Here is a 26,533-nt window from a genome sequence, read left to right as displayed (position 1 = left end):
AGCACAGATTTTGTTACCCCTTTTCAGCTTTCCACAAATGGCCGTACTTAAAAAAAAACAAAAAGAAGCCAGTTTTATCTTTGAAAAAAGACAATGCCCTTGTGGTCATCAAGTTAGGGAAGATTAGCTCTAAGGAACGGGACACTTTCCCATCCTCACAAACGTACAGTGATAGCTTTAAACACTTGGAAACTAAGTATACTTGTTACCTAGAGCTCCCTCTGCTGGGACACAGCAATATCCTTCAACCTCAGAATCGAAAGAGCGTGCCTGTTGCTCAAATCTATCACTTCTAATTCCCACTGTAGTCATCCTTGAGACCTCTCTAAGCAATGTTCCCTTTAAGCTGCACGGGTGCGCCGCAGTCCGGAGCTCCCGCGCAGACGGCTCACCGGCTTCTAAAGGCAAAAACCGCGCACAGGCGGATTTTTGAATGGGCCGCACGGCCCAAAGAAAATGGAGAGGGAACATTGTCTCTAAGTAAGATTGCTAATCTAGTGTCAATTGAAGGTGGTTTATGCCATGGGCTCATACCAACAATAATGACCTAGAATTACATGGATTCTACACCACAGAAACAGGTCATTCAGCCCAACATGTCTATGCCGGCGTTTATACTCTACACAAGCCTCCGCCCACTCTGTTGCCTCTTCCCACCTTGCCCCTGTATCCCTCTATTCCTTTCCCCCTCATGTAAGTACCAAACCTCACCTTAAATTCATCAATGCTATTCACTTCAACCACGCTCACATTCTCACCACTCTCTGTGTCAAGAAATTCCTCCTACGCTTCATTATCTGACTCACCAAAATTTGCTAAACTGCCCAAAGCCATCGCACAGTGGACAATACTCAGGAGAAAGTTGCCCCTTCACATTTGAACCGAGATCCTAGTGCTGGAAGCACAATGTAGTAAATCCAGGTCAACCAAACATTTTTTAAAGGGGTTGTTTTTAAAATATGTTGTATTGCACAGTATGTTGATGAATGTGGTGTTCACCTCATCAGAGTGGGCTGGAATCAAACCCAGCTTTGAGGAGAAGAATGGACAGACTGCGCTTCAAGCTCCGATGTTACTCACCTGCCGCAGGCTATCTGGGAAACCTCACCCTCGTTTTGCTCCACCTTTTGAAAGGCGGTCACGTCGGTTGTTGTGCTCAGTCCCAATTGCCCGGAGCTTCCTTCTCCGCATGTGAACACGCTTCCATCCTGTAACGAGGGGGCATAATATTAAAATTACAGCTAGGCCATTCGGGAGTGAAATCAGGAAGCACTTCTTCACACACAGGGTAGTGAAATGTGGAATTCTCTCCCCACTTGACCCCAGCCCAGTTTGGGACATGGCAGACGCTATTATAAATGCAAGCTCTTTCTTTTCTATTTCAATTCAGCCTTAAAAAAAATGTTTACCGGGCTCAATCTGTAAACATAGCAGTGCTCGTCCACAGAGATACATTACACCCTACAATGGGAACACACCTCTCGCAGGGTACGCAAGGGACTGAACTCAATGTTCTATTGCTCATTGAGTTATATCGTCAACACCACAGCAACTGGACTTGAAGACATCTCACGCCTATCACTATAGCAACTAGACATTAAGACATCCCATGCCTGTCACTATAGCAACTAAACTTTACCGCTACACATAATTAAACCGCCAACAACAACAATAACTTGCATTTATATAGTGCCTTTAACATAGAAAAAACATCCCAAGGTGCTTAAGGGAAACCAGTGACAGTTTGGTGATATAATTGTTCTTTAACTTTACACTTGGAGCAAAATATACCCCTTAGTCCTTCCTCAAGGCACAGGAGTCCACACATTCTATCGTCCAATCTATATACAATATTAGCACCTTGAGGATTACCCATGCAGATATTACCGAGCAAATGGCCAGAAGAACATGCCGGGGAATTTCCTCTCCAGGAATGATGGTGCATCAAGTGTGGTGGAGTGAGACTTCCGACTGCCCAACTGATCCAGGCACCAACCTCAGCAAATTTTCTGGGTCAGCCTCATTTAAATATTATCGTTCGCCTCATGCCAGTGTTTCCGCCTGCACTTGGGAGTCCCTCTGTGATTATGCGAATTTGGGGGGGGGGGGGGGGAATTTGGGGGGGGGGCGGGTGGGGAAATGGATCCTGCTGCATGACTCCAAGAGGCAACCAACCTCCCCAACTGTTGCTATCTGGTTGATTCCACTCTCAAAAGGAAATGGCACCAATAAACGACAGTGTTGGAACGTCCCTCACTTCAAATATAATGTTTCTGCTGCGGCCGTTTAACCTTTCCTGTTGCCTAGTAACACTTTCCTCATCTACACAACCGGTACCACCACTGGACTGTCAAAGGTGGAGGAAAACCCTCGAGTTTCGCTGGAGTACTTTTCTGACATATCAATTAGCGTAAACTGCACCGATTAACTTTTTTGTATTTACCTCCTAAAATAAACAGGTAGTCAATTTATCACATCGCTTCTAAAATATATATAAGAACATAAGAATTAGGAGGAGGAGTAGGCCATACGGCCCCTCGAGCCTGCTCTGCCATTCAGTAAGATCATGGCTGATCTTCTACCACAACTCCACTTTCCCGCCCTATCCCCCATATCCCTTGATTCCCCTAGAGTCCAGAAATCTATCGATCTCAGCCTTGAATATACTCAATGACTCAGCATCCACAGCCCTCTGGGGCAGAGAATTCCCAAGATTTGCAACCCTCTGAGTGAAGAAATTCCTCCTCATCTCAGTCTTAAATGGCCGACCCCTTATCCTGAGACTGTGACCCCTGGTTCTAGACTCTCCAGCCAGGGGAAACAGCCTCTCAGCATCTACCCTGTCAATCCCCTCAGAATCTTACATGTTTCAATGAGATCACCTCTCATTCTTCTAAACTTCAGAGAGTACAGGCCCAATCTACTCAATCTCTCCTCATAGGACAACCCTCTCATCTAACTTGTCAGCTATTATGGAGAAGGCCCCAATAAGTGCATTGGCTGAAAACATACCTTTGTTAGTACAGCGGTATGTTGACTCCCACATGAGATGTATGTGACATTGAGCCTCTTCAGTTGATTCACACGGCATGGACTGACTTTATCTATTGAGACAACAACCAGCTTTATTAAAGGAGATTTCTGCTTGGCATTTAGCACTTTTACCATCAGTAGATGGGAACATTATGGCACTCTGCTTCAGTCCCAACATTCGTGCCGTACTCCCTACCAAACCAGCAGAAGAAGAAGGGAAGAAAGGAGGAAAAGTTTAAGGGCTATTATTTTCCTTTTGGGATAAAGTTTTTTTTTTTTAAATGCCACCCATCACAATGGTCAGAATTTTCCTGCAATCACTTGGCTAGAGGGGAGGGCAGAAAACCAGTCAGTTATTACTCATTAGCAATAGTGCTCCTTTCACACTTCTGAATCAACGACATTGCCACTTAAACTGGTCTAAATAGTGAATAATTCATTTATCAAGTGTGCAATAGTTGGTGGCAATGTCGGTCCATCAAATTCATAAAGGTGAGAATAGTTGAAACAACAAAAGGAAAGAAATAAGGGCTGATTTTCCTGGGTCCCCACCCTGCCCAGGCACTAGACAGGAGCAGCCCACTGCAGTTATCCAGCCCCAGGATCGCCTGGATTCCCTGTACCAGGCCGCTGAAATGGCTTGCAGCCAGTTCTGGCAATGGCTTGGGCCCTTGGCGGGGCCTAGCACCGACGGTAGGGCCAGGAAAACCAGTGGCAGCTGTGAATGTCGCCAGAGTGATTGGGACCTTCTGACTCCTGGTGGAGATGGACAGCCAGAAGGTCCTGATTCAATCTCAAGACCTTGGGGTGGGATCTAAAAACCAAGCATGAGGCCCACCTGCAACACACCAGCCTGCCCCTGGAACCCTGCAGATTGGTTCTGGGGCAAGCCATCTTCTTTGAGTGCCTCGCCGCTGGGATGCCAGACAAGCCAAGTGAGGTGGAAGGACGGGAAGGTCCCTCAATCCTCATCTACGCGGCTCTGTCTGACCTGCGTCTTCTGCAGGCACAAGCCAGTGAAGTCCCCAAAAACCCGGGGCAAGGGATGAAGAGCTCGTGGTCCGGGTGTCGATCCTTCTCCTCTGACCTTTGCACCCGGGCAATTGTAATTCTGTGAATTTTCTTTCCTCTGCAAATCTACTCGCGTGACCAAGACTCAAAGCGGCGGCACCAGTGGACAAGAAGCCCGTTCTGTTTCCATTGATCCTGCTCATCCCTTTACCGGCATCCGATTAACCTCCGGAAGGAAGTGCGCTCCGACGTGTTCTTACCCTCTGTGTCCTTGAGCCCCAGTTGTCCGTGATTGTTTCTTCCCCAACCGAACACTGCCCCTGAGAGAGATAGGGCGAAACTGTGCCTTCCCCCTGCAGCGATCTGAGCCACTGGGATCCCAGTCAGAGATATCACACGCTGAGGGTGTAGCTGGCTGTAGATGCCTTCACCAAGTCCCAGCTGCCCATAACTATTCTGTCCCCAGGAATAGACTGCACCATCTAAAGAGATTGGACAGACATTTTAATTAGAAATCCCAACAGTAGGGGTGATGCTGAAAACTGAATTCATAAATAATAACGTGTTACCTTTAGAAAGAGCCAGCGAGTGGTAATGGCCACATGTAACCTGCACTATCGGAACTCTGAATAGTTCCACTCTCCTGCAAATGAAAGGAAAATATTTTTTCAACTCTCCTATCAAAGTATGTGAAGGGTGTGCGATAGATTACATCATTATGGGGCCAGTGTTGGTGCCAGAATCTGTTTTATTTCTATCGGGCACCTGAGGGTGCTTCTCGCTGCTACCATTCATGAAGGTTGGCGTTTGAAGGAGAGGGTCACCAGGGACACAGCACCAACAATCTCTGTTGGTGGTTTCGGTGCTTCACAGGTTTTCTGCCCTGTGAAAAACCAGCAGTAATGTGTTGTTATTCCAATTCCGACTGTTAATAATACCAAGTCGAGGCTTGTTAATGGTTAACACCCATTGGTCCTGTTTTTCCATTGGTACCTGTTACTTCCATAGGGACGAAGGAATTGCTAGACGAAAAAAAGGCCAAGGTCCATTTAATTCGCCTTCTACCGTCCAGGTCGTTGCATGATACAATGATAATGGAGTTGTTGATTAATCATAGCAATCAATGTCTATCAATTAGTCTACAACAGACCCAGACATGAGGTGAGGAAAACCCTCAGTGGTGGAGAGCTTTGGGAACCATAGGTCCAAAGTCACCTGTTCCTCCCAAGCACGCTACACTCACCACACGTCGTGTCTCAAATTCCTCATCGTATTCATAAATGTTATGACAGAAATCTATCTAATTTGCATCTGAATTAATCAATAATAACTTCTTCCATCATCTCCCTTGGGAGCCGGTTCCATAGATTGACCACTCGCTCACTGAAATATTGTTTCCGCAGATCAGTTTTGAATTTACCCCACTTCAAACACTGGCCGTGCCCTCTGGTTCTACTGTTCTGGACAAGGGGCAAGTTCCAGCCTGATCTCAAAGTTATTGGGCTGGATTTTCCCGTTTCCCACCCGCACGGTGCGGGGGAACCCGGGAGAGGGCGGGAAACCCGGAAGTTTGGGTTTCCCGGCACGCTGTGGACACTGCGTGCGACGTAAAGGGCGGGTTAACCGCTCGGAAGTCAGCCTGATTGACTCTGACCCTGGGATGTGCGGGCTGCTGGTGGATGAGCTTGGGGGGTTGGGAGGAAGCACTCCTGCTCCTACCAGCCCACAAGGATTGCTCCCCGAAGCTGTGGTCACCTCGTTGCAGCCACTGGGAATCTCGAGCCCCCTGATCACCGGCCGCCTGCAGTAAAACCTGCAAAGCAGGTTAAAGCAGAGGCTTCAGGCCTCATTAAAGTATGTAAAATACCAACCCGCCTCCTGGCAGCGGGTTAGCTGCCTGCCCCCGCCCCCCCTCCCCCGTCCCACCTGAGTAAAAGGTGAACGTGGGCAGGTTGGAGTCAGGTTTTAGATATTTACAACTTTCACTTCCCTCCCCCCATCCCGCCTCCAACCCACCCATTTCATCCTGTGAAAATTCGGGCAGGAGACAAGAGCTGGAACGAAACTTCAGAGCACATCACAGTCACCTGCACCAACACTGGCTGAATGGTCGGCTTCAAAAACAACTCGTTGCCTGTGATGGAGAGATAGACCTAGCCCAACGTGCGCCTGCTCCTGAGAGATAGTCTGCAAGGACAGCCTTTGGTCAGCACCGCCCTTCGGTCAGCACCGCCCTTCGGTCAGCACCACCCTTCCTGAGGCAGGCAGAATAACCACGGCTCTCACTTTCTATGCCACGGGTGGCTTCCAGGCCCCTCAGGAGTGACCCTCTGTTTGGTCCGTGGGTACTTTAAATAGCCAACCAGTGCCCACCGGTACATCAGCTTTGGCACAGAACAGCATCTGCAGTCCCAAAAGCCAGCAGGGAACCAACCAGCTTGCACCGTTCTCTAGGATTCAGGGTCTATTATGCTCATGTTGCTTTCAGTCACTGAGACCATAGCGTACATAATTCAAAAGGCCCTTAGCTTCCTTAATCTTCAGAGAATAGAGCTAAATGTCCGATCAGGATTAGCTGTGGCTCAGTGGCAGCACTCTTACCCCTGCCATGTTTCCTCTGTCTGTCTCTTTGTACCTACACTTCAAAAGTACTTCACTGGCTGTAAAGTGCTTTGGGATGTCCTGAGGTTGTGAAATGTGCTAGGTAAATGCAGGTTCATTCTTTTCCAGGTGTGAAGGCCGGCTGACAGGGAGCACTGGCCAGGAACTCATGGGTCCGCAGCCACTGATTTTCTCATTGAAATTGCTGACCAGCGCTCCCTCCAAAGCACCACTTTTGACCAGGATCATGCAACTGGAAAACAAGCCCTAATATACCATCCTCGACATAGGTCGATGCCTGTTTCCCTAAGATTACCTATGGTTAATACATCCAGTACCAATCCGATGTTACCGAGCTTTCCCAAGAGGAAGAATGACTGGCCGCTGAGAGATATGGGAATTATACCGCATCGCTGGTAATGTGATGATTACTATTTATAACTAGCCTGTGTGCAGTTGATAGTGAATAGAGTGTTTGAATAGACACTTGAATTGGTGTTATTTTTATTCACTGGATGTGGGTGTCGCTGGCAAGGCCAGCATTTATTGCCCATCCCTAATTGCAGCTAGCAGCAAGACAGAAATAGAATTCATATGGCCAGAGATAAAAGAGAATAAAGGATCAATCACACTAATAGGTGTAGTCTACAGACCACCTAATAGTAGAAGGGATGTGGAGGAAGAAATATGCAGACAAATTAGGGAAATGAGTAAAAAACATAGAATAATAATCATGGGGGATTTCAACCACCCCGATATTAACTGGACAGAAGAGGTAGGTAAAAGGGATAAGGGAATGGAGTTCCTACAATGTGTACAGGACTCTTTTCTAACCCAATATGTAAAAAGCCCAACAAGGGAGGATTCGTTATTGGATCTAGTAGTGGGGATTGAACCAAAGCAGATAAGAGAAGAATAAGTAGGGGAAAATCTAGGCAATAGTGACCATAATATAATTAGCTTTAAGACGATAATTGAAAAGGACAGAAGTATGAAGTATGATGAAAACCAGGTTAATAGATTGGAGAAAAGCTGATTTTATGGGGCTGAGAATAGAACTTGGGAAAAAAATGGGCACCAATATTGGCAATCAATTATGTAGAACAGTAATGGGAAACATTTAAAACAGTGTTCAACAGAGTGCAGGAACAATATATTCCACTAAAAGGAAAGAACAAACTAAACACTAATGAGACTCCATGGATGAATAAAGCCATAAGGGAACAATTGAGGGTAAGGAAAGAGGCATACATTAAGTACATGGACAGCAGGGGAGTGCATGATAAGGGAGAATATGAAGAGATTAGGAGCGAAGTAAAAAAAAACAATTAGGAAGACAAAGAACTATGAAATTAAATTATCACGGAACATAAAACAAAATAGTAAAATATTTTATAGGCACATCAACAAAAAAGGAAGACTGGAATGCGAATAGGGCCATTAAGGGATAGACAGGATAATACCACCAGTAGCGACAGAGAAGTGGCAGAAATATTAAATAATTATTTTGCTTCAGTATTTACCAGGGAGATAGAACAGGTGAACATGACATTGGATGTTAAGATTAGTAATGAGATAAGTGCATTTAAAATAAAAAGAGGGGATATGTTAAATAAACTAATCAAACTCAAAGAGGATAAACCCCTGGATTGCATCCACGCATTTTAAAAGAATCTGGGGATGAGATAGCAGAGGCACTACTACACATATTTAATAATTCGTTAGAAAAAGGTGTAGTGCCAGAGGACTGGCGGATAGCTAATGTAATACCGATATTCAAGAACGGGGATAGAACACGTCCAGGGAATTATAGACCAGTCAGCTTAACATCGGTGGTAGGGAAAATAATGGAATCCCTACTAAAGGAGAAAATAGAAGAACATCTAGAAACCAAAAATGAAATTATTAAAGTCAGCATGGATTTCAAAAGGGAAAGTCTTGCTTGACCAACCTCATTGAATTTTTTGAAGAGGTACCAGAGAGAGTAGACAAGGGTAATGCAGTAGATGTAATTTATCTAGATTTTCAAAAGGCCTTCGATAAGGTACCCCATAATAGACTGATGAACAAGGTCAGAGAATGCGGAGTCAGGGGACAAGTAGCAGAATGGATAGCTAGCTGGCTTCAAGACAGAAAGCAGAGAGCAGGGGTAAAGGGTAGCTATTCACAGTGGCAGAAGGTGGGTAGTGGTGTTCCACAAGGATCAGTGCTGGGACCACTGCTGTTCACAATTTATATTAACGATTTAGACTTTGGAATCAAAAACACAATTTCTAAATTTGCGGATGACACCAAATTGGGGGGGATAGTCAATACTGAGGAGGACTGCAACAAATTACAGGAGGACATTAATAAACTTTCAGAATGGGCATATAATTGGCAAATGAAGATCAACACAGACAAATGTGAGGTATTACATTTTGGTAGGAAGAATAGGGAGGTCACTTATTACTTGGAGGGTGCGAGTCTAGGTGGGGTAGAGGAACAAAGCGATCTCAGAGTACAAATACACAAATCACTAAAAGTTGTGACACAGGTTAGCAAGGCCATAAAAAAGCAAACCAAGCACTAGGGTTTATTTCTAGAGGGATAGAATTGAAAAGTAGGGAGGTTATGCTAAACCCGTATCGAACCTTGGTTAGACCACATTTAAGAGTACTGCGTACAATTCTGTTCACCATATTATGGGATGGCAGCAATGACGTATGAAGAGAGATTGGGTCGATTAGGCTTATATTCGCTAGAGTTTAGAAGAATGAGAGGGGATCTCATTGAAACTTATAAAATTCTAACAGGACTCTACAGACTAGATGCAGGAAGGCTGTTCCCGATGGCGGGGGAGTCCAGAACTAGGGGTCACAGTCCAAGGATAAGGGGTAAGCCATTTAGGACTGAGATGAGGAGGAATTTCTTCACCCAGAGAGTGGTGAACCTGCGGAATTCTCTACCACAGAGGACAGTTGAGACCAATTCATTAAATATATTCAAGAAGAAGAAGTTAGATATATTTCTTAAGGCTAAGGGGATCAAGGGATATGGGGAGAAAACAGGGACAGGGTACTGAATTTGGATGATCAGCCATGATCGCATTGAATGGCGGAGCAGGCTCGAGGGGCCGAATGGCCTACTCCTGCTCCTATCTTCTATGTTTCTATATTATAAAAAAGATATAGAGGGTGCAGAGAAGATTTACAAGGATGATACCAGAAATGCGAGTGTCTACATATCAGGAAAGGATGAGCAGGCTGGGTCACTTTTCTCTTGAAAAAAGAAGGCTGAGGGGTGACCTAATAGAGGTCATTAAAATTATGAAAGGTTTTGATACAGGGAGAATGTTTCCACTTGTGGGGAAGAGCATAACTAGAGGCCACCAATATAAGATAGTCACCAAGAAATCCAATAGGGAATTCAGAAGAAACGTCTTTACCCGAAGAGTGGTGAGAATGTGGAACTCGCTACCACAGGGAGTGGTTGAAGTGAACAGTATAGACGCATTTAAGGGGAGGCTAATCAAGCATATGAGGGAGAAGGAGAAGGGAATACAGGATTATGCTGATGGATTTAGATGAGGCTCGAGTGGAGCATAAACACCCCAGCATGGACTGGTTGGCCTGTTTCTGTGCATTATAGCCTATGTAATCCCTTGAGAAGGTGGTGGTGAGCCGCCTTGGTGCTTGAACTGCTGCAGTCAGTGTGGTGAAGGTACTCCCACAGTGACTTTGTTGTAGCAGTTTGGTACAACTGAGTGGCTTGCTAGGCCATTTCAGAGGGCAATCAACTACATTGCTGTGGGTGAGAAGTCACATATAGGCCAGACCGGGTAAGGGCATTAGTGAGACAGATGGGTTTTTACAACAATCGTGGTCACTATTACTGATATTAGCTTTTTATTTCAGATTTATTCAATTAACTGAATTTAAATTCCCCAGCTGCCATTTGAACTCACATCGCTGGATTATTAGTCCAGGCCTCTGGGATTACTAGCTCAGTGACATAACCACTATGCTACTGTTCCCTCTGGTGTGTTAATAACTAACTGCTTTTATTTTCAGGCCCTCTAGAATATTCCATCAAAGAATAACAAAAGTAATACAAGGAAGACCTTGGAATGCAATTGTTACAATATGCCTTCATTACAAGAGGTTTGAGTACAGGATTAAAGAAGTCTTACTCCAATTATATAGGGCCTTGGTGAGACCACACACTGTGTACAATTTTGGTCTCCTTACCTAAGGAAGGATATACTTGCCATAGAGGGAGTGCAACGAAGGTTCACGAGATTGATTCCTGGGATGGCGGGACTGTCGTATGAGAAGAGATTGAGTAAACTAGGCCTGTATTCTCTTGAATTCAGAAGAATGAGAGGGGATCTCATTGAAGCATACAAAATTATTACAGGGCTTGATAGGATGGATGCTGGGAGAATGTTTCCCTTAGCTGGGGAGTCTAGAACCAGGGGCCACAGCCTTGAGATAAAGGGTAGGCCATTCAGGACTGAGATGAGAAGAAATTTCTTCACACAGAGGGTGGTGAATCTTTGGAATTCTCTACCCCAGAGGGCTGTGGAGGCTCAGTCATTGGGTATATTCAAAACAGAAGTCGATAGATTTCTGACTAGTAAGAGCATCAAGGGATATGGCGATAGGGCCAGTGAATGGAGTTGAGACAGAAGATCAGCCATGATCTCATTGAATGGCGGAGCAGGCTCGAAGGGCCGAATGGCCTACTCCTGCTCCTATTTCTTATGCTTACTCCCATTAGAGCGGCATCTAGTTTTCAGTTAACAACATGCAAACACCGTGCTTATCAGGTAGTGGGCTCATTTCTTCATACCTTGGACGTGAAACAATGCTCTGGCATTCCCCGTTGCCCAGCTGTCCATAAGTTCCAGCTCCCCAGCCAAAGACAGATCCATTTTCACAAAGAGCCAAGGTGTGGTGCTTGCCGCAGGCCACACGGACAACCTTCTCCGTGTTTAGAGCAATTATCTGATCTGTAAAATAAACAGCATACGAACAATGATGGACCGGTAAAGACCCTCTGGTCCATCGAGCCTGTCCCACACAGTTGGGATACCTTCACAATATATACACTCCCCACCCCACTCGAAACCATGTGATCTCCTGGGAGAGGCAAAAAAAAAGATTAAAAACCCAGGCCAATTTGGGCGGAGGGGGGAAATCTGGGAAATTCCTCTCCAACCCATCGAGGTGATCAAAACCAGTCCAGGAGGTCACTCTGGTCCTGAATTCCCTGCAGCACCTACCCTCTGTGAGAGGCGATCTCTGCCCCAGCCAGAAACAGGTCCAGCTCTCGCTAGAAGGATTTCAGCGAATCAGCATCCGCCGCACAAGACGGCACCTGTTCCAGAGGCTCCTGACATCTAACCTAGATCTAGCCTTATACAACTTAAATTTGTGACTCCCGGTAATGTGCGTGACAGGCATGCATTATTCCCTACGAAAAATTACATTGATCAAGGAATGACCAGTAAAAAATGTAACACGTGGATAAGAGGCTTATTACGAGATCCTTTCTGATACCATTTCATTTGATTCCAGAGTTACTGGCAATGGTATAGTTACAGATTTCAAACATGTCTGTAGTCTTCTCAGCAGCCTGGGCACCAGTTCAAAGCTATGTTTATTCTCCAGAAATTGAGATGAAACATTTCACTACTTATCCGGCCTACTTTCACCATACACGTATGGGGTAGGATTTTAACTCAGGAGTCGGGTAGGAGGCGGGACTACAACTTTCAGGGTTGTACTCCCGCCTCCATCGAGATGCGGCCAATCCACGCAATTTTAACTTGATTGACCTTGTTGAGCCCGCCCAGCGGGCTCAGCAGGCCAATTAAGGGCCACCCGGCAACAGGTGACGTCACAGACAGAAATTTCATCTGTCAAGAGGTTTTGACAGATGAAATATCAGTGGTTCACAGCTGTTTGAAGCTGTCAAACACTGACAGTCTTACTTCTAACATGAGTCCTTCTCCACAGACTCAGTTAGAAATCTCTCCTGCACAGAAAGCTGCAGGCTGTCACTTTTGACAGTTCGCAGCCATTCTGCTTTCTGTGCCGGTGAGATGAGAGACTCCTGGGACCTAAAGGAAGGAAGGCTGAAAAGGAAAGAAAAGGTATGTAAAACTTCTTTAATCACTTTAGACACACCAAACACACTTACCTTTGCACTCATGCACACATCACTCACCTGAACACCGACATCTCGACCCCTCCAAGCCCTTCAACCCAATGGCTCGACTCCTCTAACTTGCCGTGGTTTGGAGCCATCGGGAATCCCACACTTCAACCTTAAAAATAGGGATTAGGCTAAAAAACTGCCTGTTAACTACCTGTTAATGGGCAGTTAATTGGCACTAATCCCTTCCCGCCTTGGGTAGGTGGGTCCCAGTGCGGGGCGGGTACCCGCCTCCTTTGAAACTGGCATGGAGGTGGGTTTGGGTGCGGGATGGGGTCGGGACCCCTGATTTCGGGATTTTAACCCCCCACACGCCTCCAATCTCGACTCCACGGCCCAATGAAAATCCTGCCCACGGCATCTCTGCAGTCGAGTTTAAGTGGGGAAGATTGGAGATTTGAGAATGCTGATATTGTATATTCAGTGGCTGCTGAGTTAACAGTGAAACACACTGATTCTGATTCGGTTCTTAATACACACAAGAGTGCATCGTGTACCTTTTCCAGTTTAAAGATGAAATATTGCCACTGTAGTTTCTTATATTGTATTGCGCAATAACATAGATGGAGAGCAGGGATGTCACTGAGTACTTGACTGTATCTGCTCTACACCCTCATTTTTTATTGCCGTTTTGACAAGTGCGGCACAGTCACCTGTCATAGAGTCATAACAGCACAGAAGGAGGCCATTCGGCCCATCGAGTCCGTGCCTGCTCTCTGTAGAGCAATCCAGTCAGTCCCATTCCCCCGCTCTCTCCCCGTAGCCCTGCAAGTTTATTTCCCTCAAGTGCCTATCCAGTCTCCCCTTGAAAACATTGAGTGTCTCCACTTCCACCACTTCCGTCGCCAGCCAATTCCAGGTCATCACCTCTCGCTGAGTAAAAAAGTTTTTCCTCACATCCCCCCTGTATCGCTTGCCCAAAACCTTAAATCTGTGTCCCCTAGTCCTTGTACCATCAACTAGTGGGAACAGCCTTTCCCTGTCTAGCCGATCCAAACCTGTCATAATCTTGTACACCTCTATCAAATCACCCCTCAACCTCCTTTGCTCTAATGAAAACGAATCCAGCTTCTCCAACCTGTCCTTGTAGCTAAGATCCCCCATCCCCGGAACCATTCTGGTAAATCTCCTCTGCACCCTCTCAAGGGCCTGCACATCCTTCCTAAAGTGCAGGCTGTTTGAGCCCCAATGCGCTGTCCAACAAGGCAGTGCAGCTGACTATCTATTATTATTCCCTCGCTGACCGGACGAATTCCCAATCTCAGGCGCGTCGCTGCAGAGAACTTCCAATCAGAAGCCAATCGCTTCTCTGTAGGGCAAAGAGGTAAATCAGAGAATAATTCACACCGGGCCGTTCAATCTATATCCTAATGGCTTGTTTCAGAGCGAAATAGGCCTCAGAACAATCAATCCTTACACCTTACCTGCCCCACCCAACCAGGAGCAGCCCAGTTTCAAAGCATCACAAGAAAGATTCAGGAGAAGAATGTCTTTAAACCCATTTAAAAACAATATTTATTCTTGAGATGTGGGCTTCGCTAGCAAGGCAAAACTGACCACGGTCCATCTAGTTCGCCTTCTACCATCCGATAATGCAGATGTTGATTAATCTCTATCAATTAGTCTAAAACCGATCCAGACATGACGCGAGGAAACCCCCAGTGTGGGAACCATAGGTCCAAAGTCATCTATTCCGCTCAAGCACGCTACACTCACCACATGTCATGTCCCCCAGTTGGCTGTGATTATAACACGCCCACCCATATTTATACAGCTAGGCTGATATTCCAGTGCAGTGCTGAGGGAGTGCTGCACTGTCGGAGGTGCCGTCTTTCAGATGAGACATTAAACCGAGGCCCCGTCTGCTCTCTCAGGTGGATGTAAAAGATCCCATGGCACTATTTTGAAGAAGAGCAGGGGAGTTATCCCCGGTGTCCTGGCCAATATTTATTCCTCAATCAACATCACTAAAACAGATTATCTGATCATTAGCACATTGCTGTCTGTGGGAGCTTGCCACATTTGCCGCGTTTCCTACATTCCAACAGTGACTACACTTCAAAAGTACTTCATTGGCTGTAAAACGCTTTGAGACGTCCAGTGGTCGTCAAAGACGCTATATAAATGCAAGTCTTTCTTTTTATTCCCCCAGTAAATAGGAACGCAGGAAACGAGATTGATTCCTGGGATGAGAGGATGTCCTATGATGAGAGATTGTGTAGAATGGGCCGATACTCTCTGGAGTTTAGAAGAATGAGAGGTGATCTCACTGAAACATACAAGATTCTGAAGGGGATTGACAGGGTAGATGCTGAGAGGTTGTTTTGCCTGGCTGGAGAGTCTAGAACTAGGGGGCATAGTCTCAGGATTAGAGGAAGGCATTTAAGACTGAGATGAGGAGACATTTTTTCACTCAGAGGGTTGTGAATCTTTGGAATTCTCTGCCCCAGAGGGCTGTGCATGCTGAGTCTTTGAGTATATTCAAGGCTAAGGCAGATAGATTTTTGGACTCTAGGGGAATCAAGGGTTATGGAGATTGGGCAGGAAAGTGGAGTTGAGGTCAATGATCAGCCATGATCTTACTGAATGGCGGAGCAGGCTCGAGGGGCCCTATGGCCGACTCCTGCTCTTATTTTTTATGTTCTTATGAAAGTTCAGGACTGGAAATTACCCCAGAGACTAACTGGTCGGTCCCAAAAAACCAATACACCCTCAATCACGCACACCCTCAAATATCGATCAAATTCTCCCTTAAATATTTCCATATATTCTGCTCTCACTGCCTCTCTGGGCAGTTTGATCCAACGTTCACCGCCCTCTACTTCGGCAGCACCTCCCAAACCCGCGACCTCTACCACCTAGAAGGACAAGGACGGCAGTCGCATTGGGAACACCATCACCTGCAAGTTCCCCGCCAAGTCACACGCCATCCTGACTTGGAAATATATCGGCTGTTCCTTCATTGCCGCTGGGTCAAAATCCTGGGAACTCCCTCCCTAACAGCACTGTGGGAGCACCTTCACCACACGGACTGCAGCGGTTCAAGAAGGTGGCTCAGCATCACCTCCTCCAGGGCAATCAGGGATCGGCAATAAATGCTGGCCTTGCCAGCGATGCCCACATCCCGTGAATGAATTTTTTAAAAAGTAGTTAACTCTACATAAAGTAGTAGTTAAATAAATTGAAAACTTTTCCCGAATTGTTGATTTTCCCTTCATGCCTTTATAAGCCATACCTGTGATGCTGCGGTTCAATTTTTACACAGTGAGATTCTTTCTCTAAGTGTGTACATAATGTGCTTCAATACTTTTGATGTGCACCCAATTCAATGCATGAGGAGACCAACGATATATTGGGGAGGGGTGGGGGGTGAGGCGCGCAGGAGTCTAGCACTGGGTGAAGTCTAAATCTATGAATATAATTCAGCCACAAAACATCACTAAAACTTCTAATAAACTTTTATTTAAAATCACATTTTTAAAATAACTATAAATTACATAAAATAACTATTTTAAACAATAATTTAAATTTAAAAAAAAATTAATTACAGTTTCTAACGGAGCTAAAAATAAACTTACCTTTCTTTAAAATATTTAAAAATAATAAACCTGTGGAAAAAAATGTTTTAATTTAACTTAATTCACCATTTATCTTGTTAAAAGCAGGAGAATGCAACATAGAATTTGTCATGCAATCAACAATTACTAGCACAAGGAGTAGTTGAGGCGAATTGGGTAGGTGCAGTTAAGGGGAAGCTGGATACACACATGTAGGAGAAGGATATGCTGATGGAGGTTAGAGGAAGTAGGGTAGGAGGATGTGGAGCATATAGTCCAGCATAGACCTGTTGGGCCGAATGGCCTGTGCCTTCTATCCCAGGTACAATGGCAATATCTGCAGGGGTGCTGCCAACACTTCCTACTTCAAATAAGTTACACCCTGAATGTTTTTTTCCTAATCTTTGCACTGCACACACTTCAGTGTCTAGATTGTAAATCGAAACTGCTGCACGGGAAACATGCTCCTGGAAAGTAGCAGCTATGTGAGAAAACGAAACTGTTGAACTAGGAACAGAAAGCAGTACCAGTCACTGATCCCTGTACGTAAAATTAAACCAAAACGATTGCATTAAATTGCCACTGTTTTATAAGGAGAGTTTGATCAAAATTATCGTTAACTTCGCCCACAAGAGAGGAACTTAGCCCACAGAGTTACAGTGTCGGTGGGGTGGTGAATAAAGACACTTGGAACTGGGGAAAAGGGAAGAAATGAAGACATGTTAAACTTATCTTAAAGCCTCTGGTGCACAGTCTAATGGGGAGTAATGTGGGGGCTGTCACTCCACCATGCACAGCTCAGTCTGAATGCTTACCGAAGGGAGACTCGCTCTTCTTCCTCCCAAGTTGTCCATTCCCGTTATCGCCGCAAGAAAACACGGTGCCGTCGGCCAGGAGAAAGACCGAGTGCCTTTCTCCACAACACACTTGCTTCACCGCCCGGCTCCGTAACCATTCGATTTCTCGCGGCTCCGAAATGACTCGGCGACTGCCCTGATCCAGCAGCCCCAGCGGGGCAGAGGCACCATCTCCCCAGCAAAACATCTTCTTCCCTGCTGCCTCCCTCCTCCCCCTGGACCACCTCACTGAGGGTTGTAACGCTGGCTCTCTGTGCCTCAGGAGCACTGGCTGACTGACTTACAGTAAGCGAACCAGTCTCATTGGCAAGGAGGCAAGGTAGAGTCGACTTCGGACCAATCCGCCACTCAGCATCTTTCATGCATCCTATCCTGCTCAATGCAGTAATTATTCCCACCCCCAGTCCTTCACAAGTGGCAGCAATTCACCACCTCAGAACGTCCACACGGTGTTTTTTTCTTAATTCATTCTCAGGATCTAGGTTGGCATTTATTACAAAAAGAAAATACTGCAGATGCTGGAAATCTGAAATAAAAACAGAAAATGCTGGAGAAACCGAGGCCCCGTCTACCCTCTCAGGTGGACGTAAAAGATCCCGCAGCACTATTTCGAAGAAGCGCAGTGGAGTTCTCCCGGTGTCCTGATCAACATTTATCTCTCAATTAATGCCATCAAAACAGATTATTCGGTCATTTATCTCATTGCTGTTTATGGGACCTTGCTGTGCCCAGTTTGCCTGCTGCATTTCCCTACATTGCAACAGTGGCGACAGTTCAAAAGTACATAAAGAAAGTACCGCAGATGCTGGAAATCTGAAATAAAAACAGAAAATGCTGGAGACACTCAGCAGGTCAGGCAGCATCCGTGGAGAGAGAAACTGAGTTAACGTTTCAGGTTGATGACCTTTCGTCAGAACTGGAAAAAAGCAGGAAATGGAACAGATTTTTAAGCAAGTGTCGGGGCTGGGAAAGGGGGGAGGGGATGAAAGACCTGATCAAACACGAGAAGGGAGGCAGAAAGCAATGAAGAGGAACAAGGTAAAAGAGATAAATGGAAATCCCGTCGGAGAGAAGAGCAGAAATCTGTTCCATTTCCTTCTTTTTCCAGTTCTGACGAAAGGTCATCGACCTGAAACATTAACCCTGTTTCTCTCTTCACAGATGCTGCCTGACCTGCTGAGTATCTCCAGCATTTTCTGTTTTTATTGCTGGCATTTATTGCCCATCGCTAATTGCCCTTGAGAAGGTGGTGGTTTTACAAAGAAAAAGTCTTGCATTTGTATAGCGCCTTTCATGGCCACTGGACGCCCCAAAGAGCTTTACAGCCAATGAAGTACTTTGTGAAGTGTGGTGAACTACTGTAATATAGGAAACAGGGCAGCCAATATGATAGTGACCAGATAATCTGTTTTTAGGGATGTGGATTGAAGGATAAATATTGGGCAGGACACCAGAACTTCGCTGCTCTTCTTCCAATAGTACACCCACCTGAGGGGGCAGACAGGGCCTCGGTTTAACGTCCCACCCAAAAAGACCACACTTCCTCACAGTGCAGCTCCTCCCTCCTCCAGCACTGCTCCGAAGCGCCAACCCAGATTATGTGCTCAAGTACCCGGAGTGGGGCTTGATGGATTGGAGTGGATGTTCTTAAGTGAAATGTGAGTACTAAAACATTCAATCAATAAGTCAACACTGCAGGAAACTTCAGTGTAGCACCGAGGGAGACGGACGTAAAAGATCCCATGGCACTATTAGAATAGGGTGACCATACGTCCCCATTTTCCGGGACAGTCCCCGGATGAGGGATTGTGTCCCCGGGAAAACAATGTCCCTGGAAGAGTCCCCGAACACTCGCAGGATCAAAGCCGGAGCCACGTGAGCCCGAGCCGCCCTGCGGTCGGTCAATCAAGTGGGCGAGGCTGTGCGGCGGGGCGGGTTCTGATTGGCGGGAGGGTTGTCAATCTCCTGTTTTCAACCAGTAGAAGGGGTGGACTCACTGAGGGACTTTAATTTATGCAGAGGTCGCGCCCTGTGGCCGCAGTACGCATGCTCCACTCGCCTCTCAACCTCCCCAATCCCCCATCGAATCTCCAGACAGTCTTGTGAAATTCGGTTGACAAGAAATCGGCCCCGGAGCCAAAATGTCTGAGTAACGGGGACCGCCAGTAACCGCGATAATGAGCGGTGGCTGGAGCCGGGCCGTGTGGATGACCCGTGGCCTTGGCATAAAAATTAAAATAAAACAAAAAAAGGTGACTCAACCGTGGCTAACCAGGGAAATTAGGGGTAGCATAAGATCCAAGGAGAGGACATATAAATTGGCCAGAAAAAGCAATAATCCTGAGGATTGGGAGCAGTTTAGGATTCAACAAAGGAGGACAAAGAGATTAATTAAGAAAGGGAAAATAGAATATGAGAGTAAGCTCGCAGGGAACATAAAAACTGACTGTAAAAGCTTTTATAGATATGTGAAGAGAAAAAGATTGGTGAAGTCAGAATCAGGGGAATTTATAATGGGAAACAAAGAAATGGCAGACCAACTAAATTCATACTTTGGTTCTGTCTTCACAAAGGAGGACACAAATAACCTCCCAGAGATGCCGGGGAACATAGGGCCTGATGAAAGGGTGGAACTGAAAGAAATCAGTATTTGTAGGGAAATGGTGTTAGGAAAATTGATGGGACTGAAGGCCGATAAATCCCCAGGGCCTGATAATCTACATCCCAGGGTACTTAAGGAAGTGGCCCTAGAAATAGTAGATGCATTGCTGGTCATCTTCCAGAACTCGATAGACTCTGGAACAGTACCCATGGATTGGAGGGTAGCTAATGTTACCCCACTATTCAAAAAAGGTGGTAGAGAAAAAGCGGGGAATTATAGACCGGTAAGCCTGACATCGGTAATGGGAAAAATGCTAGAATCTAGTATAAAAGATGTAATAGCAGAGCACTTGGTAAGTAGTGACAGGATCGGACAAAGTCAACATGGATTTACAAAAGGTAAATCATGCTTGACTAATCTACTGGAATTTTTTGAGGATGTAACTGGTAAAATAGATAAGGGAGAACCAGTGGATGTGGTGTATTTGGACTTTCAGAAGGCTTTCGATAAGGTCCCACATAAGAGATTAGCGTGCAAAATTAAGGCACATGGGATTGGGGGCAAGGTATTGACTTGGATAGAGAACTGGTTGGCGGACAGAAAGCAAAGAGTTGGAATAAACGGGTCGTTTTCCAAGTGGCAGGCAGTGACTAGTGGGGTACCGCAAGGATCGGTCCTAGGATCCCAGCTGTTCACTATATATATTAATGATCTGGACGAGGGAATTGGATGTAATATCTCCAAATTTGCAGATGACACAAAGCTGGGTGGGAGGGTAAGCTGTGAGGAGGATGTCGTGAAACTCCAGTACGATTTGGACAGATTGGGTGATTGGGCAGAAACATGGCAAATGCACTATAATGTGGATAAATGTGAGGTTATCCACTTTGGTGGCAAAAACAGGAAGGCAGATTATTATTTGAATGGCAATAGATTGGGAGAAGGGGAAGTGCAAAGAGACCTGGGTGTTCTTGTGCACCAGTCGCTGAAGGTAAGCATGCAGGTGCAGCAGGCGGTTAAGAAGGCAAATGGTATGTTGGCCTTCATAGCAAGAGGGTTCGAGTACAGGAACAAGGATGTCTTGCTACAGTTGTACAGGGCCTTGGTGAGACCGCACCTTGAGTATTGTGTGCCGTTTTGGTCGCCTTACCTGAGGAAGGACGTTCTTGCCATGGAGGGAGTGCAGCGAAGATTCACCAGGCTGATACCTAGGATGGCAGGAATGACGTATGAGGAGAGATTGTGTCGATTGGGCTTATACTCACTGGAGTTTAGAAGATTGAGAGGGGATCTCATCGAAACCTATAAAATTCTGTCAGGCCTGGACAGACTAGATGCAGGAAGGATGTTTATGATGGCCGGGGAGTCCAGTACCAGGGGTCATAGTCTAAGGATAAGGGGTAAGCCATTTAGGACTGAAATGAGGAGGAATTTCTTCACCCAGAGAGTGGTGAACCTATGGAATTCTCTGCCACAGAGGGCGGTGGAGGCCAGTTCATTAAATATATTCAAAAAAGAGTTGGATATATTTCTTAAGGCTAAAGGGATCAAGGGATATGGGGAGAAAGGCAGGGACAGGGTACTGAATTTGGATGATCAGCCATGATCTCATTGAATGGCGAAGCAGGCTCGAAGGGCCGAATGGCCTACTCCTGCTCCTATCTTCTATGTTTCTATGTTTCTATGGATAGTTTGGGTGAGTGTCGGGCCGTGAGGAGGGGGAGGAGCCGGTGATTGCGGCCGGCAGAGGCTGTGAACAGCGGCCGCATTATTCGGGCGGAAAGTTTCGGCGCCGCTTTTTTGCAGCTTCAGTTTGCATCAAAATAACAAAAATCTTTGCCTCGCTTCGCTGCGCAACCGACCTATTCCATCCTGGCTACTTTGCTGTGCTCCCACCCTGTGTGTCCCCGGATTTAGTTTAGGAAATATGGTCACCCTATGTTTGAAAGAAGAGCAGGGGAGTTCTCCCTGTTGTCCTGCTCAACATTTATCCATCGACCAACCCCTAAAAAACAGTTGATCTGCTCATTTATTTCATTGCTGTTTGTGGGAGCTTGCTGTGTGCAAATTGGCTGCCACGTTTTCTACATTACAACAGTGGTCTTCACTTTTAAAAAAAGCACTTCGTTGTCTGTGAAGCACTTTGGGACGTCCTGAGGTTGTGAAAGGCACTATATAAATGCAAATCTTTATTTATTTATCATTCAGGGAATGGATCAGGATTAGCCTATTGACAGATGATGACATTGGTGAGGGGTTGTTGCCAGTTGATGTAGAGTAGGTTCCTTTGACATTGCAGATTGAGAATTATCTGGTTATTCATCAATTTCCTATTTGTAAGACCTGTTTGTGCACACATTGACTTCTGTGTTTGTCTATCTAACATTGAAAGTTATTCAATGGTTGTAAAGTATTTTGGGATATCCAGAGGGCGCTGTCTATAAATGCAAGTTCTTATACCAGTACCTTTTAAATACTGTAATCAATTTAGTATCTATCATTACTTGTAGTGTCAGCTCAGTGGGTAGCACACTCACCTCTAAGGCAGGAGGTTGTGGGTTCAGAGTCCCACTCCAAGGGACTTAAGCACAAAAATCTAGGCTGACTCCAGTGCAATGCTGAGGGAGTGCTGCACTGTTGGAAGTGGTGTCTTTCCCTGGATGAGATGTTAAACCGAGGCCCCGTCTACTTCCTCAGGTGGGTGTGAAAGATCCCATGGCACTATTATGAAGAAGAGCAGGGGAGTTTTCCCTGGTGTCCTGCCCAAGATTTATCCCTCAATCAACATCACAAAAACAGATTAGGTGGTCATTATCACATTGCTGTTTGCGGGAGCTTGCTGTGCGCAAATTGGCTGCTGCGTTTCCTGCATTACAACAGTGACTACACTTCAAAAGTACTTCATTGGTTGTAAAGTGCTTTGAGACATCCGGTGGTCATGAAAGGCGCTATATAAATGCAAGTCTTTCTTTTCAAAGCATTCCAAAAATTACAATAATTTTTTGCCTGAAAAAATTATTCAAATCTTCTCCTTTATGGAGTACGCCACCAACCTCCGAAAGGTGTGAAGCCCCACACATAAGCTTGCTGTCAGACGCTGCAGAGTTGTGCACTGCGTAGTGGCCCATGGATGCCAGGGGCGCACCATGTGCGTAAGTGTACCTGCTTCTTGAATGTTGTGAGGGTTCCTGCCTCTACCATCCTTTCAGGCAGTGAGTTCCAGATTCCAACCACCCTCTGGGTGAAAAAGTTTTTCCTCAAATCCCCTCTAAACCTCCTGCCCCTTACCTTGAAACTATGCCGCCTGGTTATTGACCCCTCTACTAAGGGGAAATGTTCCTTTCTATCTACCCTATCTATACCCCTCATAATTTTGTACACCTCAATCAGGTCCCCCCTCAGCCTTCTCTGCTCCAAGGAAAACAACCCCAGCCTGATAGTCTCTCTTCATAGCTGAAGCGCTCCAGCCCAGGTAACATCTGGTGAATCTCCTCTGCACCCTCTCCAATGCAATCACATCCTTCCTATAGTATGGCGACCAGAACTGTACACGGTATTCCAGCTGTGGCCTAACTAATGTTTTGTACAGCTCCATCATAACTTCCCTGCTCTTATATTCTATGCCTCGGCTAATGAAGGCAAGTATCCCATATGCCTTTTTAACCACCTTATCTACCTGTCCTGCTGCCTTCAGGGATCTATGTACATTCACACCAAGGTCCCGCTGATCCTCTGTCCTTCCTAGGGTCCTACCATTCATTGCCTTGCCTTGTTAGTCCTCCCAAAATGCATCACCTCACACTTTTCAGGGTTAAATTCAATTTGCCACTGTTCTGCCCATCTGACCAACCTGTCTATATCGTCCTGTAGCCTGGCTCTTCCCTCCTCACTATTTACCACTCCACCAGTTTTCCTGTCATCTGCGAACTTACTGATCATACCTCCTACATTCATATCTAAATCATTAATGTACACTACAAACAGCAAAGGACTCAGCACCGATCCCTGCGGTACCCCACTGGACACAGGCTTCCAGTCACAAAAACAACCTTCAACCATCACCCTCTGCCTTCTACCACTAAGCCAATTTTGGATCCAATGTGCCAAGTTGCCCTGGATCCCATGGGCTCTTACCTTCTTGACCAGTCTCCCATGCGGGACTTTGTCAAAAGCCTTACTGAAGTCCATGTAGACCACATCAACTGCACTACCCTCATCCACACACCTAGTCACCCCCTCAAAAAATTCAATCAAATTGGTCAGACATGATCTCGCCCTGACAAAGCTATGCTGACTATCCTTGATTAATCCTTGCCTCTCCAAGTGGAGACTAATTCTGTCCCTCAGAATTTTTTCCAATAATTTCCCTACCACTGATGTTAGGCTCACTGGCCTGGAATTCCCTGGTTTATCCCTACTACCCTTCTTGAATAATGGTACTACATTAGCTGTTCTCCAGTCCTCTGGCACCTCCCCTGTGACCAGAGCGGTTCTGAAAATTTGTGTCAGAGCCCCTGCAATCTCCTCCCTTGCCTCACACAGCAGCCTGGGATACATCTCGTCTGGGCCTGGGGATTTATCCACTTTTAAGCCCGCTAAAACCGCTAGTACCTCCTCCCTCTCGATGCTAATATGTTCAAGTATATCACAATCCCCCTGCCTGATTTCTATGCCTACATCATCCATCTCCATAGTGAACACAGATGCAAAATATTCCTTTAAAACCTCACCTACATCTTCCGGCTCTACACACAGATTGCCACTTTGGTCCCTAATGGGCCCTACTCTTTCCCTGGTTATCCTCTTGCCCTTAATATACTTATAAAACACCTTGGGATTTTCCTTTATTTTGCCCGCCAGTGTTTTTTCATGCCCCCTCTTCGCTCTCCTAATTTCTTTTTTAAGTACCCCCCCGCACTTTCTATACTCCTCTAGGGCTTCCACTGTTTTTAGTCCTTTGTATCTGCCAAAAGCCTCCCTTTTTTTCCTAATCCATTCTTGTATATCCCTTGACATCCAAGGTTCCCTGGGCTTGTTGGTCCCACCCTTGACCTTTACGGGAACATGTTGCCATTGTACTCTCTCAATTTCCTTTCTGAAAGACTCCCATTGCTCCGATGTGGATTTTCCTACAAGTAGCTGATCCCAGTCCACTTTGGCCAGATCCTGCCTTGTCATACTAAAATCGGCCTTCCCCCAAGTTAGAACCTTTATTTCCGGTCCATCTTTGTCCTTTTCCATGACTACCTTAAATCTCACTGAATTATGGTCACTGTCACCAAAATGCTCTCCTACTGACACTTCTACCACTTACTTGCCCACCTACATTACCTAGAATCCTCTTGAGCATCCCTGATTATCATCGCTCAACCATTGGTGGCTGTGCCTGCTGTTGCCTAGGCCCTAAGCTCTGGAATTCCCTGCCTAAACCTCTCCGCCTCTGTGCCTCTCTTTCCTCCTTTAAGACACTCCTCTTTGACCAAGCTTTTGGTCACCTGCCCTAATTTCTCCTTATGTGGCTCGGTGTCAATTTTTTTTGTCTTATTATACTCCTGTGAAGCACCTTGGGACGTTTTACTACGTTAAAGATGCTATATAAATACAAGTTGTTGTTGTTGTGGTTTTAACCTGTTCTTAATCGCTGTAGCCCTTACAGTGTTTATTTAACATAGTTTTAGTGGTGCAGTGACATGGAACAGGTAATAAACTGCTCGGTATTAAAATGGCCAACATTAATTTTCAGACTACCGCCAGAACTCTGGAATCTGATCCCTAAAACAAGGGTAAAAATCTCAAAACCACATGTCATAAAAAAATAATTGGCCTGATACAGTCACTGTAAAGCAGTTGGCCTGCCTCGGCCAGTGTTGTTCAACACAATAGCCACAGGTGGCTAACTGGGAAATCCAGATGTGGCTAATTGCATTTCTGATATAGTAAATAAAAAATGAGTAACAGACACCGGCGTCGGTCATGTGATCTCGATGCTCATCTTTGCATGCCATATGCATGTGAACTTTAACCTTTTTGTGCGTTTGTTAGTAAAATGGTAAGACCAATACCAGAGTGCGCGCGTGGGTTTTTTTTTTGATCGCCCTGAGTGCTTTACTTCTTCGGTTACTGAATGATGATAGATTTACCTGTATTGAGTGTGTGTGTGTGTAAGGGATTTTTAAACATTAAAATGAGTGCAGAGAGCTAAAATGGTTTCGCTGTAGCCACAGCTCTGGAATTCCCTCGCTAAACCTCTCCGCCTCGCTACCTCGCTCTCCTCCTTTCAGGCACTCCTCAAGACCTACCTCTTTGCCCAAACTTTTGGCCACCTGTCCTAATATCTCCTGATGTGCTTCGGTGACAAATCTTGTTCTGATCACGCTCCTTGGGTCGCTTTACTATGTTGAAGGCGCTATATAAATACAAGTTGCTCTTGTTGTAGTCAGCGATTTCTGTTGGACAACACTGGTTTAGAAGTATGGTGAATTGGAACAGGTAAAAAAAATTGCTATGTATTAAAATGCCCAACATTCATTTTCAGAGTGCCAACAGATGACTGGAATGCGATCTCAAAAACACTGGTACAAATCCCCAAATCACAGGCAATAAAAACACTGCTTTATTCAGCCACCATAAAGCAGCCTATAATACAGAAATCACCATATTTGAAAAGCATG

General features: G+C 45.7%; 1 protein-coding gene across 1 annotated transcript in view; it reads right to left on the bottom strand.

The window, feature by feature from the left end:
• The window catches only part of LOC147122559 (putative E3 ubiquitin-protein ligase HERC4), a 63,898-nt gene extending 46,287 nt beyond the window's left edge, over nt 1-17,611 (bottom strand). Inside the window, exons 1-6 of the mRNA XM_086006743.1 lie at nt 17,219-17,611; nt 11,479-11,638; nt 4,614-4,687; nt 4,305-4,526; nt 3,013-3,104; nt 1,081-1,208 (exon numbers count right to left, since the gene is read on the bottom strand). Of these exons, the coding sequence (XP_085862869.1) occupies nt 1,081-1,208; nt 3,013-3,104; nt 4,305-4,526; nt 4,614-4,687; nt 11,479-11,638; nt 17,219-17,447 (905 nt within the window). The 5' untranslated portion in view covers nt 17,448-17,611. The remainder of the gene's footprint in view (nt 1-1,080; nt 1,209-3,012; nt 3,105-4,304; nt 4,527-4,613; nt 4,688-11,478; nt 11,639-17,218) is intronic.
• Between the last annotated feature and the right edge of the window lie 8,922 nt (nt 17,612-26,533).

Source organism: Somniosus microcephalus, chromosome 2 (genome assembly GCF_052327205.1).
Source record: "Somniosus microcephalus isolate GS21.2 chromosome 2, FLI_Smic_1.0, whole genome shotgun sequence".
In the NCBI taxonomy this organism is placed as follows: domain Eukaryota; kingdom Metazoa; phylum Chordata; class Chondrichthyes; order Squaliformes; family Somniosidae; genus Somniosus; species Somniosus microcephalus.
The sequence above is the reverse complement of the archived record's forward strand: the minus strand, read 5'-3'. Positions and strand labels throughout refer to the sequence as shown.